The sequence below is a fragment of the Planococcus citri genome, chromosome 5 (genome assembly GCF_950023065.1).
Source record: "Planococcus citri chromosome 5, ihPlaCitr1.1, whole genome shotgun sequence".
Lineage (NCBI taxonomy): Eukaryota > Metazoa > Arthropoda > Insecta > Hemiptera > Pseudococcidae > Planococcus > Planococcus citri.
In genome coordinates this window covers 44,752-59,136 of record NC_088681.1, presented here as the reverse complement: position 1 = coordinate 59,136, position 14,385 = coordinate 44,752, and the positions used below count along the sequence as shown (strand labels likewise).

At 40.3% G+C, this 14,385-nt stretch overlaps 1 protein-coding gene across 4 annotated transcripts in view; it reads right to left on the bottom strand.

Annotated features, from left to right (window-relative positions):
• LOC135846843 (uncharacterized) overlaps nucleotides 1–14,385 on the bottom strand; it is a 40,485-nt gene that overhangs the window by 8,461 nt on the left and 17,639 nt on the right. For 2 of the 4 annotated variants that reach the window (XM_065366151.1, XM_065366152.1), the window contains exons 11-20: nucleotides 13,906–14,113; nucleotides 13,484–13,617; nucleotides 13,081–13,228; nucleotides 12,445–12,589; nucleotides 11,583–11,731; nucleotides 11,248–11,487; nucleotides 9,562–9,635; nucleotides 9,200–9,373; nucleotides 1,664–2,332; nucleotides 127–982 (exon numbers count right to left, since the gene is read on the bottom strand). In XM_065366151.1, the coding sequence (XP_065222223.1) occupies nucleotides 202–982; nucleotides 1,664–2,332; nucleotides 9,200–9,373; nucleotides 9,562–9,635; nucleotides 11,248–11,487; nucleotides 11,583–11,731; nucleotides 12,445–12,589; nucleotides 13,081–13,228; nucleotides 13,484–13,617; nucleotides 13,906–14,113 (2,722 nt within the window). In that variant the 3' untranslated portion in view covers nucleotides 127–201. The remainder of the gene's footprint in view (nucleotides 1–126; nucleotides 983–1,663; nucleotides 2,333–9,199; nucleotides 9,374–9,561; nucleotides 9,636–11,247; nucleotides 11,488–11,582; nucleotides 11,732–12,444; nucleotides 12,590–13,080; nucleotides 13,229–13,483; nucleotides 13,618–13,905; nucleotides 14,114–14,385) is intronic. The other 2 variants (XM_065366153.1, XM_065366154.1) reach the window with 2 other exon arrangements.

The following is a 14,385-nucleotide window of genomic DNA, read 5'->3' as shown; positions in this document are numbered from 1 at the left end:
CCACTGCAACTGCAGTCACTACACTCTACAGGTGTAAGCGTAAGACAAGCCGAAGCATGCCAGCCAAGCGGAGTCGGTAGGTGGTACATAACTACGTAAGTAGTACGAGTAAGTAAGTGGACTTACTCGATAGGTGTACTCGTAGTCGTACGTCTACGTATGGCAGAGTGCGGTGACGGCGTCGGCATTGGCGTGATCGCGTCACGTGGGTTCTTTGGCGTGCCAAGCTTTTAGTAAATTTTCTTTCAACTCTTTTTCGGAAAGTTGTAAAAGTGACATAAGCTCGTCTCTGGACAAACGTTGCAACGGCGAATTTACGACGGTAGCGCCTCCATCCGTGTCCGGGTTGCTGTCGCAGTCGCAGTTGCGGTCGCGGTCGCGGTCGCGCGTTTCTTCAGAATTTGAGAGGCGGCCCAGTCGACGACGCTGGCGCATCGTCGTAAGAGTCTTCTTCGACGGTGGCAAGTGTAGTATTATCTTTGGTTTGACGGCGACGTCGTCGTAGTCTGGAACTGGCGCTGGCGCTGGCGCTGGCGCTACGACATTGGTTTCGGCATCGTTGGTGTTGGCAGTTGGCGCTTTGGTTACCGCAACAGTTGTAAGGCTGCTAACATCGTCGTCGTCGTTGTCGTCTTTAACAACGTGTACGCGGCACTCGTACAACGAAGAGGGAGACGCTTTTGCGGCGCCGCCAGTGTCGCAATTACTGCCACTGCCGCCTGCAGTAACGTGCGCCGCCGCCGTCGCCGTCGTCGTCGTCGTTGATGACGAAGGTATCACAATTTCTATAATATGTTCCGAAGACTCGACTACCGACGACGAGTTACCACGACCATCGACGATACCTCGAGCAACATGGCAGGCGGTGTATTGTCGGTTCGCTGGTGATGGGTCTGCATCGCCGTCGCCGTCGCCGTCGCCATCACCATCAGCGCCGGAGTCCGCGAAATCGACGTGTTCCGGCGACGCTCCATCGTCGTATCTGCAACAACATAAAATACGCTATAAACCGAGTCGCAACTTATCAACCGAATACACGACCAGCAGAAATTGTCTATCTACGTACGTGTACGTAGGTAGGTATGCGTACCTACTTGGTAAAAAAAAAAAAACAAAACAAAACAATACGAAAAACATTACTGTATGTAGGTACCTATGTAAAATAGCATGTAGAATCGAATGTACCGATCGATGTTCAAGTTCACACTACGTATCTACGTGATTACGTACTTATGTACTTATGGGTAAAAGTGAGTACCTAGCTGCAGCTAGGTTTGCTCAGAAGTATCGAGCATCACAAAGACGGCATTGACGGAATGTTATCATCTAAGGCTCCACTCAACGACCAATTACGTAAGTACCTAGGTAATTCGTTATCATTTCTGCCGTATACGGAGGCACATACAGAAATTGTTTGGTCCTGAGGGGGCGGGGTGTGGATGCGGTGGTTGGTCGAGAATTGGACCGTGTTCGATAGCTCGATAGGTATAGGTATTTCTGAGCAAGATGTCATGTCGGTGTCGATTAGGTACGTATAAATGCTAGCTACAACAATTATACTCGTATAGGTAGGTAGGTAGGTAGGTAGGTAGGTAGGTAAAGGTATTGGTAATACCTACATACGTAATAACTAATAAGCGTCGGCGTCGCGAATGGTACGTACCCGAAAAATTCTCGATTGTTGATGGTAACTTTAGGCGGCGCCTGCGGCGTTTTATTTTTCAAACCTCCTCGGAATGAGGACGAGTCGACGTTGCTGAATTTTCTAGCCGCCACCGGTCCGATGTCGCGTGAGAAAAACGAGTTGGAAGCGCGGCTACTCGGTGAAAGGATATTATTGGCGGTGGCGGTGGCGGTGGGCGACGACGACGAGTACACCGAAGTAGGACTCTTGGGACTTTTAAAGCCCACCAAATTGCTGTCCGAAGGACTGGACGCGATGGTTTTGCGTTGCGCAAACGCGTCGGCCGTCATTCCCGCTGGCACGTCGGAACCAGTTGGGGATGGGTTGGCGGTGTGCGAGGTGGCGGTGGCGGTGGCGGCGAAAAAGACATTATCGTCCGCCGGCCTGAAATATTGACTAGCTCTTCTGGCATTCAAGTCTGGTGGACTGTTGTCGGCATCGGCGGCGGCGGTGGCGGTGACGTTGGCGCCAGCGGCGGACGCGGTGCCGCTGCCGTGACTCAATCGGCGACCGATCGCTTGTGCGCTGTAAAAATCGAAAAATCTTCCGGCCGCCACGTTGATATCGGAACTAATTCTTCTCACGTCCAAGTTTCCCGAACTCTTCGATCTGAACACGTCCTTGCTTAAACGTCTCGCGAAATCCAATCTGCCAACAATAGTAGGTACACGATACTTACGTCATCCATACACTTAGTACTCCACAATAGCAACAATTAGCGAGCGGCTCTACAGTTCTACACTAGGTAGGTACTGGTTAGGTAGGTACATAGGTACAGGGTGCCCAGAAATATCGAGCACCCCTAAGAAAGTTTTTCATTAAAAATATACGCGTAGGTTGGCAACGTGAAATAGATGCGTGCGTATGATTGGCGGAATGTTATCTCTCCAGTCCAACAACCAATCATGTGCTATCATTATTACTCGTATCATTCACTGTGACCAACCAAAGTATTTTAGTAGAAAACTTTTTTAGGGGTGCTCGATATTTCTGGGCACCCTGTAGCTAGCTAACTAGCAAGGTAGGTGAGTAGGTAGGTAGGTAGGTAGGTAGGTAGGTAGGTACATAGATGGTACGCGGTACGGTGTGTTACACTTAACCTATAGCGTGCTCAGAAATGTCGAGCTCGAGCTCTGTCGAGAAAGTTTCGCAGCTATAGTCCAACTACATACAAGTATGTATTTTTTCACAGGACACAATCTCATACATACAAACAAACAAACAACTTTCTTTTTGGTCGGGGTGCCGGATATTTTGAGCACACCGCGCCGCGCCGCGTCGCTGCCCCTGTACGTAGACGTGGTTGTACTAGTAGTTCCATACGGCACGCTACGCTACATATGAGTAATTACTCAGCAGGTTGTAGCCTGCTAAGTACAAGTAGAAGTTTCAAACAGTCACTACTTCTTATGAAAAGAAGCTAGAATATTGAAATTTGTACAGAAGGTTCTTCAAACATTTGGCTATAATTTGCACCAGAAATAAAATTTTTAATCGATTTAATTTTTGATATTTTGACCAAAAACCAAAGAAATTCAAATGCGCAAAATTAGGCATATGCATTCCTAACCCATACAACAATGACCATGCTAATTTCGATGTGAATGTCGACCCATCCACATCCGTCTTTTTTGGATGCCACATGTCGATGTGAATTTTGACCCTGTGTCGAGCTAATTGTCGATGTAATTGTCGACTGATGTTGATCTGCATTCGTGTCGACAATTGGCTCGACACAGGGTCAAAATTCACATCGACATGTGGCATCCAAAAGTGACATATATGACCCGCTCTGACAAAATCGACCATTTCGACAAAATTTCAAAAAATGTTTTTTTCTCAAAAATCTGATCTTTCAACCCATAAAACTCATTTTAAACGTCATTATTTTGGACACTTTTTTTTGTGGAAATGGTCGATTTTGTCAGAGCGGGTCACATATGTGGATGGATCGACATTCACATCAAAATTTATGTCGACCTCCTGCTTCCTAAAGTTATAAAATTTGAGTTTAAAAAATTTAAATTTTTTTCCAAAAATAATTAAAATTTTCATTTACCTAGCTTTTGTACGGACATAAAGATTCCTACTACATAATTAATTGATCACTTTTCCATCATTATGCTGAAAAAAAACGCAGTCGATGTAAATGTCGACGTCGACCATTGTTGTGCGGGAGATCGCGCATTCACCTTACCCAAGATTGTGCACCAGTGAAAAACATAGAAATTTGTCGGTATTGTTTAATTAATGATAAAAGCAAACAAATGTCTCTCACAAACGTGCATTTGAAACTTCTGAGTGAACCACAAACCACACTGGAAATGTGCTCATATCACACCTCGGGAGTAATAAGGTTACATCTCAAAAAAGTGAAATTTTACAGGAGAGTGATTTTCTTTTTTTTAAAAACTTGATTCGTTATTTTCATCAACTTATAAATTAATTGTGAGGAATGAATAGCACCTCATTTTAAAGATCTGGTATCCTATCTTCTTTTAGCATAAGAACACTTTGAAAAATAAAATCTTAAAGAGGAAATATTTCAATGTTTGGGAAACATTTTGAGACTGAGTTATAACCTCTCATTAAAGTTGATGTGGAGGCAAAAGGAACCCAGTTGGGTGAAAATCTGCCCTTCTGCCAATAAATACGCGGGGGTCATTCCATGTCAACTCAACCAAAAAAAGGCGATTTTGAAAGTCATGCCTTTCGATTTCGCTCAAATTTTTTTTACAATATCTACCCACCCAGTAAGTAAGAAAGCCGCAATCAGTTTGGTCCCAGCCCCCTCAGGGGGCTGGTGGGGGGGCTTCCATTATTTTCACATTGTCTCGAGGTACTCAACTTCAACAGCCCATTTCTCTAAAACTATGATACTTTGATCAAAACTGATTTCACAGTTCGAAAGGGCATTGAATTTTGAACTTTTTAAGCATTTTGAAATTTTCAAAAGTTGAAAGTTGAACTTTCAATTTGAAAGTTCAAATTTCAAAATGGCACTGTAAGTGGGAGCTACCATTTAAAATTTTGAAAAAATTTCCATAGATGTACATTTTGATACTTTTTTGAAATATTTAGGTTTCGAGTTGGGACTCGTAGACGGAGGGAGAGCATCCCACCCCCAATTTTGGGTGAAACTTTCGAAAGAAAATCTGGGGCATGTGATATATCGAATTGTATGTTTTCGGCAACACTGAACACGAATATGACGTTAGATCAAAGGTAAAAAGAACCTTTTAGCGAGAAGTTTGTTAGATTAGGAAGAAATAACTCTTGCTTCTCAGAGAAGCAAGAGTTATTTCTTCCTAATGACGTTAGATTTTTGATAGGACCCCATCCACGGCCCCCAGCACCTCCCCAAAGGGGGTAAAAGTTCAAAAAAGTGTTTTGTTCGTGCGACACATGGAATAATATGTTTTTCGTGACGCTGAACACGAGTATGACGTCAGATTTTTGATTGGACCTCATCCACGGCCCCCTGCACCTTCCCAAAGGGGGTAACCCAAAAAAAATGGTAACATTCGTGTGACACATGAAATAGTACGTTTTCGATATCGCTGAACACGAATATAGCCATAGTTTTCTAAATCGACCTCACCCATGGCCCCCAGAACCTCCCCCAATAGGTAAAATTCCAAAAAAATTGTTGGGGGCCGTGGATGAAGTCCAATCAAAAATCTGACGTCATATTCGTGTTCAGCGTCACCAGAAACATATTATTCCATGTGTCGCACGAACAAAACACTTTTTTGAACTTTTACCCCCTTTGGGGAGGTGCTGGGGGCCGTGGATGGGGTCTTATCAAAAATCTAACGTCATATTCGTGTTCAGCGTCACCGAAAACATACAATTCGATATATCACATGCCCCAGATTTTCTTTCGAAAGTTTCACTCAAAATTGGGGGTGGGGGTGCTCCCCCTCCGTCTACGAGTCCCAACTCGAAACCTAAATATTTCAAAAAAGCATCAAAATGTACATCTATGGAAATTTTTTCAAAATTTTAAATGGTAGCTCCTACTTACAGTGTCATTTTGAAATTTGAACTTTCAAATTGAAAGTTCAACTTTCAACTTTTGAAAATTTCAAAATGCTTAAAAAGTTCAAAATTCAATGCCCTTTCGAACTGTGAAATCAGTTTTGATCAAAGTATCATAGTTTTGGAGAAATGGGCTGCTGAAGTAGAGTACCTCGAGACAATGTGAAAATAATGGAAGCCCCCCCACCAGCCCCCTGAGGGGGCTGGGACCAAACTGATTGCGGCTTTCTTACTTACTGGGTGGGTAGATATTGTAAAAAAAATTTGAGCGAAATCGAAGGACATGACCCAAAAACGTTGGTTGAGTTGACATGGAATGACCCGCGGTAAAGAGCAGTTTAATTGGCGTTTTATACTTCAACGCGTCTGTAAACTGCTGCCATGCAGCAGATTTTACAATTTTCAAAATCGCGCTTCAGTTCACGGGCGTAATGTGAAGCAACTTTTTAGGTTGTCACATTTTCTGCACAGCAGAAAAAAATTTCTGCTGATAAACATGCCACAAGAATATTTTGTAGTGTATTTTCATCGCATAAAGCCGCTACGCTTCTAATTATGTGGCATATTTTTGCACGTTGAAAAAACCAGCCACAAAAATACGCTACGCAAATATTTCGTAGCGTATTTATTGGCCTATTTGCGGGAAAACGCGTGTAAACGTGGTATTTTGCGCGTGTGTTTCAGCTTAGTATATAAATCTTTAATCACCTCTACCAAATGCTGTGGTGGCGTAGGTAGCCAAGGATTCCGCTCACAGATCCGGGGACTCGAGTTCGATCCCCGCTGGTGCCAACAATTTTTCAAGAATATTGATCAATGGCAGATTTTTACGCGTAAATAAAATACGTGCCGATTAATGGACAGAAAAAGCATTAGCGTAAAGTGTTGAATCTCCTTCCCGCGTTTTTATGTCGCGTAAGAGCAGATTTTCAACCAACTTGGAAGCGTCCAAAAAAAATGTCATGTTGTCAAAGTAGTTGTACAGAATTAAATTTCCAATCGACATAATGCAGTTAGTTTTTTTCTAGAGTGCTTAGTTTTTGAGTTTTTCTCAAAAAACTAAAATTTCGTTGTATGTGCAAATTCATTTTTTGGAAAAGTGATTGATTTAAAATTTTTTTTCCATTTGGTTCAAAGCAATAAAAAATGCACTCCTTGTGACTATTTCTAACTGACAAACATTCAAAACAATCAAAACCGTTTGTTAACACTTTGTAATGTACGAAATTTGCTCGAAAAAGGTGGAGTTTTTTGAGATGTACCCTTATACGTTACTCCGAATAACTTGCAATGTTGTTGGGATTTTGAGTTAGACCATTGGAGTTTTTTTTACAAGATCTAGATAATGTACCCAACTCAAAGTGTTATTTTTGGTTGAGGGGTGTCATACAAACCCCAAAAATGCAAAAATGTCAAAATTGATTTTTTTTGAGATGTAACCTTACTTACTCCCAAGGTGCGATATCTGGTATTTCCTGCAGTACACCACAGTTTCTCCCAAAGCTTTTGACAACCCGGGAAAAAAAGTTTTATAGAATTTTTGATAGAGACAAATTTTGTATAAAAAATAATTGGGTATTTTTTATAAAATTTTATATGTGGTTGCTATGAAGACAAATTTTAACATTGATTCAAAATTATTCATGAATTAATGCAAGATCATTTTGTGGATTGTGGGCTTCCAAAGCATCCACTTTTTATCAAAAATTAAGTCCCACGCTCGTCATTTCACTACACATGACACTTTGAGTGGAATAATTAGAAGAGACCAATAAAATCAATATATAGAGAATGATGCAGTACTTTATCTAAGAGTACTAACTATACCATTTCATTTGATACAATTGTATCATTTTTGATAAACTTATATAAAAATGTATACAATATTGTCTATTTGATAAAATTACACAAATTTTGATAAAAAAAAAAATTTAAAAACTAACACCATATTTGATCACTTTTATCAAATTTTATACAGCTAAATCAAATTCTATACAAATGTATACAGTTTTAAACAATTTTATAAACGTTTATACAATTAATGCAAAATATCCATTCTACTGAAAAAAATTTTATCCAATTTTATCAAAGCAATTACTCTTCTTTTTATCAAAATCTATATGAATGTATAAAACTGTATACAATTATATGCATTTGATACACCTTTATAAAAAGCTAATTCAATTTTGATGAAATTCTATAAAATTTTATGCAATTTTATCAAAGCAATTATTTTTCTTTTTATGAAAATGTATAGGAATGTATAAAACTGCATACAATTGTATCATATTTGATACACCTTTATAAAAAGCTATTTCAATTTTGATGAAATTCTATAAAATTTTATGCAATTTTTATAGAACTCTATACAAGTTTATGCAACTTTTATAGAATTCTATACAAGTTTATAAAACTTTTTTTCCTGGGAAGGAGTAAACTGGATGTACGTACATAAGGTGCCATTTCATTCAAATTAATTGAATTCCTAATGAAAATTTCGAAAATTATCATTATTAGTCTAGAAAAGTAGCAAAAAATAAAAATCGCAATCTCCGGCACAGGGTTGTTTTTCTTTTTTAAAAAGTGGAAAATTGAAACTCGATTAAAGCAGAAAATACTTGAAATATGCGCTTGTTATAATCCCTAGACTATGACGAATCTAAAAATAGCTTATTTAGATCTGTACTACCATTTCTATAAAAATTGTAGCGCGCGTCTTTTATTGGAACAGTTATGAAGAAATTTGAAAAAAAAGTTCTCGCCTGTCAGTTGACAACACTTGGTGCTACCATCACCAAAATAGCGTGAAGTATGGTCATTTTGATTCTTCTTTCAAGTAAAGGCGGTATCAATGTTGTAACTTTCACTGGTTCTGAGAAATTGTTTCTGTGCAAACTTAGGAAGCGCGCAAACTTGGGCACCTTTACCCTATACCTAGTGTGTAAGAGTAATACATATTCTACACAATGTACGAGTACTACTGGTACCTGTACCTACCATACTTACTTATGACCAGATACAGAGGACAGACGCAGTCCACGCAGCTTGTAACTCGCAGTGCGCAGATTTACAGGGCTACAGTTATGACACGTCATACGTCTTGTGAATTACCTACGTCCTAGATACCTACCTACTGTACTATGTAAGTATGTAGGTATAACTTGTAGGCACGTACATACATAGGTACATACAGGGTACGCAGAAATATCCAGTACCTACCCCTGAAAAGTTTTTTTGAAAAAAATACATAGCTGTCAACGTGAAATAGATGCGTATGATTGGTGTATGTACTAATTACGTACGGTGCCTATTTTCAAAAAAAAAAAAAATATAGGTATATATATACACGAGTATATGTATCTTTGGGTTAGCTACTCGATATTTGTGCGCACTCTGTATGTACAACCTACTAATCACTTATAATCAGTAGATGGCGGTAATGATGAACAATGATGTAAAAGTACTGGTACACACCTGGCGGGTGACAATCGATTGCGATGCTTCAGCAGTCCGGTAGGGCTGAGTAATATTTGCGGCGCATTTTTATTAGCGTAATATTTCTTCTTAGGACTTATTTTGCCAGCTCGGATTCTGCCACCACCACCGCCGCCGCCGCTGTCGCCATCTTTACGTTCTTCTTGCTGAACCCTATAGCGAAACAAACGATAAAACAAATACGTACGTAGAATACCTACGAGTAAAATTCAGTAGGAGCTACGAAACACTATAAGCACAGTACTAGCTAACTATTCTCATTTTAAGAGTAAGTAGGTACATATTAATCTACACAGATGTGACATACAAAATACAAAATATGTGTATGTAGGTTTAGGTACCTTCTGATCTCTTGAATCATTTCGAAAAATTGCGCTTTACTCTTTTGTTGTTGTTGTCGTTGCTCGTGTTCTTTCTGGCGAAAAAAAAAAAAAACAAAAACAAAAGATCAAAATCGAAATCAAAACCAAAACCAAAGAAAAAAGCACAGCGGCCGCGTAATTAAATGCTCTTTAGACGGCGAAAACACGTCGTTTGGAAAAGTGCACCACTTTCCTTTACCTACAAGCCTCGCTAGACAACTTTTAAATCGGTAACTAGTACGAGTATGTAGAAAAGGAACCTTACTTACGGCTACATACGAGAGTATGTTAGTATGTAGTGTGTAGGTGTACGTACCTACGTATCATTAATTGTACTACTCGTATATTTTTAGGGGTGCCATTTATCGGCACGACATATTAAATGATTTGAACGACCAAAAATAATTGTGTTTTGCACGACAGATGCTAACGTCCAAAACCACATTTTTTAACGATGGAAACAGTTTTCAACCATTGCACGACAACAAAAATTCAAGTGCACGCCAGCGTATGCCCGACAAATTGAATGAAATGAATCGACGACTTTAGGAAATGAACGACGACATAATGATAAGAGCGACGAATTTATTCACAAAACTAAAATTTCCAAAAACGATTGGTGTTGGTTTCAAACCAATCTGAAGTCTCCCCCTTCGGAGGATTTTCAAATAAAAACTTCTTAAAGCTAAAAAAAGAGGTAAGTAAAAACGAAATTCAGCATTTAAAGGCACATTAGGTAGGTACATATGTCTTTAAATTCTTTTCGAGCCGGTTCAACTCCAAAATTTTCTCCAGCGATCATTTTTTTTTTTAATTGGAAAATTCAAAAACAAGATGAGAGGCACTAGGAGTGCTTAAAGTAGCTTTTATTTGTACTTGAGAATTTTTTTGCAATTTTTGTTAGCTTCCACTCCCTTTATAGTTGTTACTGTTTTTTTTTTTTTTTTTTACGAAAAAAACCCCAAAAAAAACACTGAAATGTGTATTAATCTATTTTCCCATAAAATTGAATATATTCGGAGGGTAGGGGGGGGGGTGGTAGCGCAAACTCGGAACTTCAAAATAACTTCAGCCACATTGTGCTACTTTGGTATGAAATTGTTTTGAATTTTGATTTTAAAAAATGGGATTAAACACTGTTTTCGCAGCAATTTTTTCAAATTTTTAAATTGTAGCTTTCGATTTTATTTTCATTGCAAAAAGTCAAACTTTCAGCTTGAAAATTTAATTTTGAGTTTTAAAATTTTTAATGAGGTAAATACGCACTAATTTCGAATCACCAACTTGAAAGACTCTCTCCAACATTATTCATAAAATACTGCTCCGTTCATGTTCACTAATTCAAAGGACAGGTGAAAAATTTGCGTAGTTGGGCAATTGAAATGATTTCGTCAGGCTTTCCCATGTTCTTTGTGCATTCCCTTTCTCGCGGCGTGAATTTTCTATGCTTGTCCTTCGAGGTCTGTCGTTCAATGCTGGCGTTAAATCGCTGTCTTCAAAAACACGATTTCGTCGTGGAATTTTTCTGTCGTGCAATTCACTTATTCTGTCGTTCAATTAAAGTTTTCCCTATTTTTAGGGAGTAGTTGGGCACACACACACACATACATACTCAACATACATACATACATATATACATACACACATACATACAGACATACATACTCGTATGTTACTCGTAATCAAGATCAGCAGCGACACATACAAATATTCGCAGGAGCCGCGCCGTAAGTAAGGCCAACGAGTACTACAGGCTACCTTAGCCTGGAGGGCGCGGCTACTTACTCTTCGAACGCTTTTTTGAAACAGACTGGTTATCTGACCCTGTCTCAAAGTATGCACCAATTCTCTGGCGGCGTGGTGAGGTGAAACTAGTTCCACGCAATTGATAAATCTGTACAGTTTCTGAAAAAATGTTGGGTAAAAACAAAAGCGGAATGTGAAAAGAAATAGTTATGTACTGTGGCGTAGGTACTGGTAGGTCGAAATACGGTATCTACCTGGCTAAAAAACATAACGTTGCGACTTTTCCACATGGAACTTTTTGGTTTTTTCCTCAAAGATGGCAACGTGTACTTGTAGAACATATGCTCCGAGAATAGAATCAAACAGCCGACAACAACGCCGCATCCCAACATCAGGAAGACGCCTGCAAAACGGCCGCAATTGTGCAATAGCCCTACTCGTATACATATGTACAATAGGTAATACAAGATATAAGTAGGTACCTTACCTAGGTACATCATACTACATAGGTATTAGGTACATCCTACTGTATAACTGTATGAGGAGCTTGGTACAAGTACGCCGAGTACGAGTATCAAAATGAGACAAACGCCACATTCACAAATGACAAGAATTTAGTTAGGTGCCTATACCACCTACCTTATATCGAGTTTACCTTACTCATATACAGGGTGCCCAGAAATATCGAGTACCCCAAAGAAAATTTTTCATTAAAAATACTTATACGCTTAGGTTGGCAACGTGAAATAAAATGCGTATGATTGGTGGAGTGTTATCTCTCCAGTCCAACAACCAATCATGTGCTATCATTATTACGCGTACTCGTATCATTCACTGTGACCACACTGAGAGAAATTTGCTCGGTAATTTTTTCTAAAAATTATGAGATTTTGGATGGAGTCTGTGCATTTAGCAATTTTTACTACATATATTGACTGAGAAAATTTCCAATACATTTTGTAAAATGTCCCTCATATTATAATATGTACCAGTTACCACGCATTATAGTAATAATTGGTGATAAAAGAGCCACGCTAGAACAACATTTTCAACGTATCCATTGAAATTTGGTGATTTTAATTGATTCGGCAAGGAAAGGAAAGGCAAGGCACGTACCGGCAACAGCGGCAACACCGAGAGGCCTGGGCTGCGCCATATCTGTAGCCAGCTTGAAGCACGGCAATCCTCCGTACCATTTTTCTTGCAAAATATCCATGTAGCCGTTGCTGGAATATTTGGCTACAACCGACGAAATACTATCCTGCAACAGCGGATACCACCGCATAAGTATACATACATAGGTACCAATAATTACCTAGGCTGCTATAGGTATGTAGTACTTGCTATTTGATAGTTACAGGGTGCGGCATCGCACGGCGCAAAAACATCGAGTACCTACCGGAAGAAAGTTTTTTTTTTTTTTTTACATCTATCTATTAAGAGTGTAGGTTGACAACGTGAACGCCGAACGCCGAACGTCGACTGGCAGTCCAGCAACCAATCAAGCGCTGCTACGTAATCGTGTCACTATTAGACGGCCTACTCGTACTCGTCTCGTATCATTCACCGTGAGTACGATGATTGGTCAATGGTCAGCCGATGAGCCGAAACGTTTAGCAAAAAACTTTTTTCGAGGTACACGACATAACATTTCTGCGCACCCTGTATTTGCACCGACTCGAAGACGAATAACTAGTGTGTGTTTACACGCAGGCTACGTAGTACGTAGTAATGTATTGGTGCGGGGTATACCTTGAGTGGAAATCCTTTGGTCATTCCGATAGCGTACGTGTCTTCGTTGATGGTATCGCCAATTCTTTGTAACTTGCAACCGTGGTCTGTAGCCCGATAATAGTCCAGTATCGGCGTATCCGCTATCAATATGTCCAAGCTGCCATTTCTGCGCGGGCCGCCGCGTATTACGCAAACAAACAAGGTTCAATTATTAGGTACGTACATACTAGGTAACTACATAGGTAATGTGCGGGTGTAGGTGTAACTGGAGCGCCAGCACTAATTGACGCGTGACGTGGTATCGCGTTGCGCCGCGCTGTGTGGTGGTGTGTGTGTGTGTGCGTGTGTGTGAGGGGGGGGGGGGGGAGAGGGGCGAAGACAGAAGGCTCCGGGCACCCATCGTACGTACGAGTATACTTACTTCAACAACTGAACTCCTTCGGCGACTGAAATGACAGAGTATCGTTGCATATGGTCCCATAATATTTGATTGGTACTTCGCACGTAGTATTCGGCGGCTGAAGCTTTCGGCGCTCCAACTCGCTGCGTCAAAAGCTACGGAGAAATTGAAAAATTGAAAACCGCAGGCCTACCTAATACGTATAGGTACGTAATACCTATTACCATTAAGTATATGTAGGTATAGCTGATGGCGGTGTTAACACTTAACAATGCCAAGTAGGTACGAGTATATTATTGTATATAATCTTGCACCTAGTTACTATGTACCTATACATACCTACAGGTACCTACATAAGTATTTGGGTTGCACCGTGCATGGTGCATTGGCAATTGGCATAGACAATTAGGCGCGAGGAGGCGCGGCGGCGGCGGTCTACTTACGCTTCTATCGTGATGATCGCCGACAGCGGTATGAAAAAATAAGCCGGCGATCAAGGCGGCTATGTTGGCGGTGTAGCTGGCGATAAATATGACGCTGAAACCTCCCCAAACGTTGATTAGAAATTTGTTGGGCCAAGATTTTGGAGCTTTGAACTGTACCAGATGGCCGCACAACAATCCCCACATCACCCAAAGTGCCGAAGCTACCCTGCAAATGTCCATCACAACGCAGTAAGTAACTAGCTACCTATACCTATTACCTACCTTACCTACTTATTCGTATACTTAATTAGGTACCTACTAATAATTACATATTAAGTAATCAGCCATTTACATTTTTTCAATTTATGTACCAAGTATACGAGTATAAGGATGGTAATTGGTATGGTACGCAATTCCTCGAGGTGGATGCGAGGCGAGGGTGACAGAATGTTGATTGAGCGCTCGAGGCTCGAGTAACGTAACGTAACGTAACGTAAC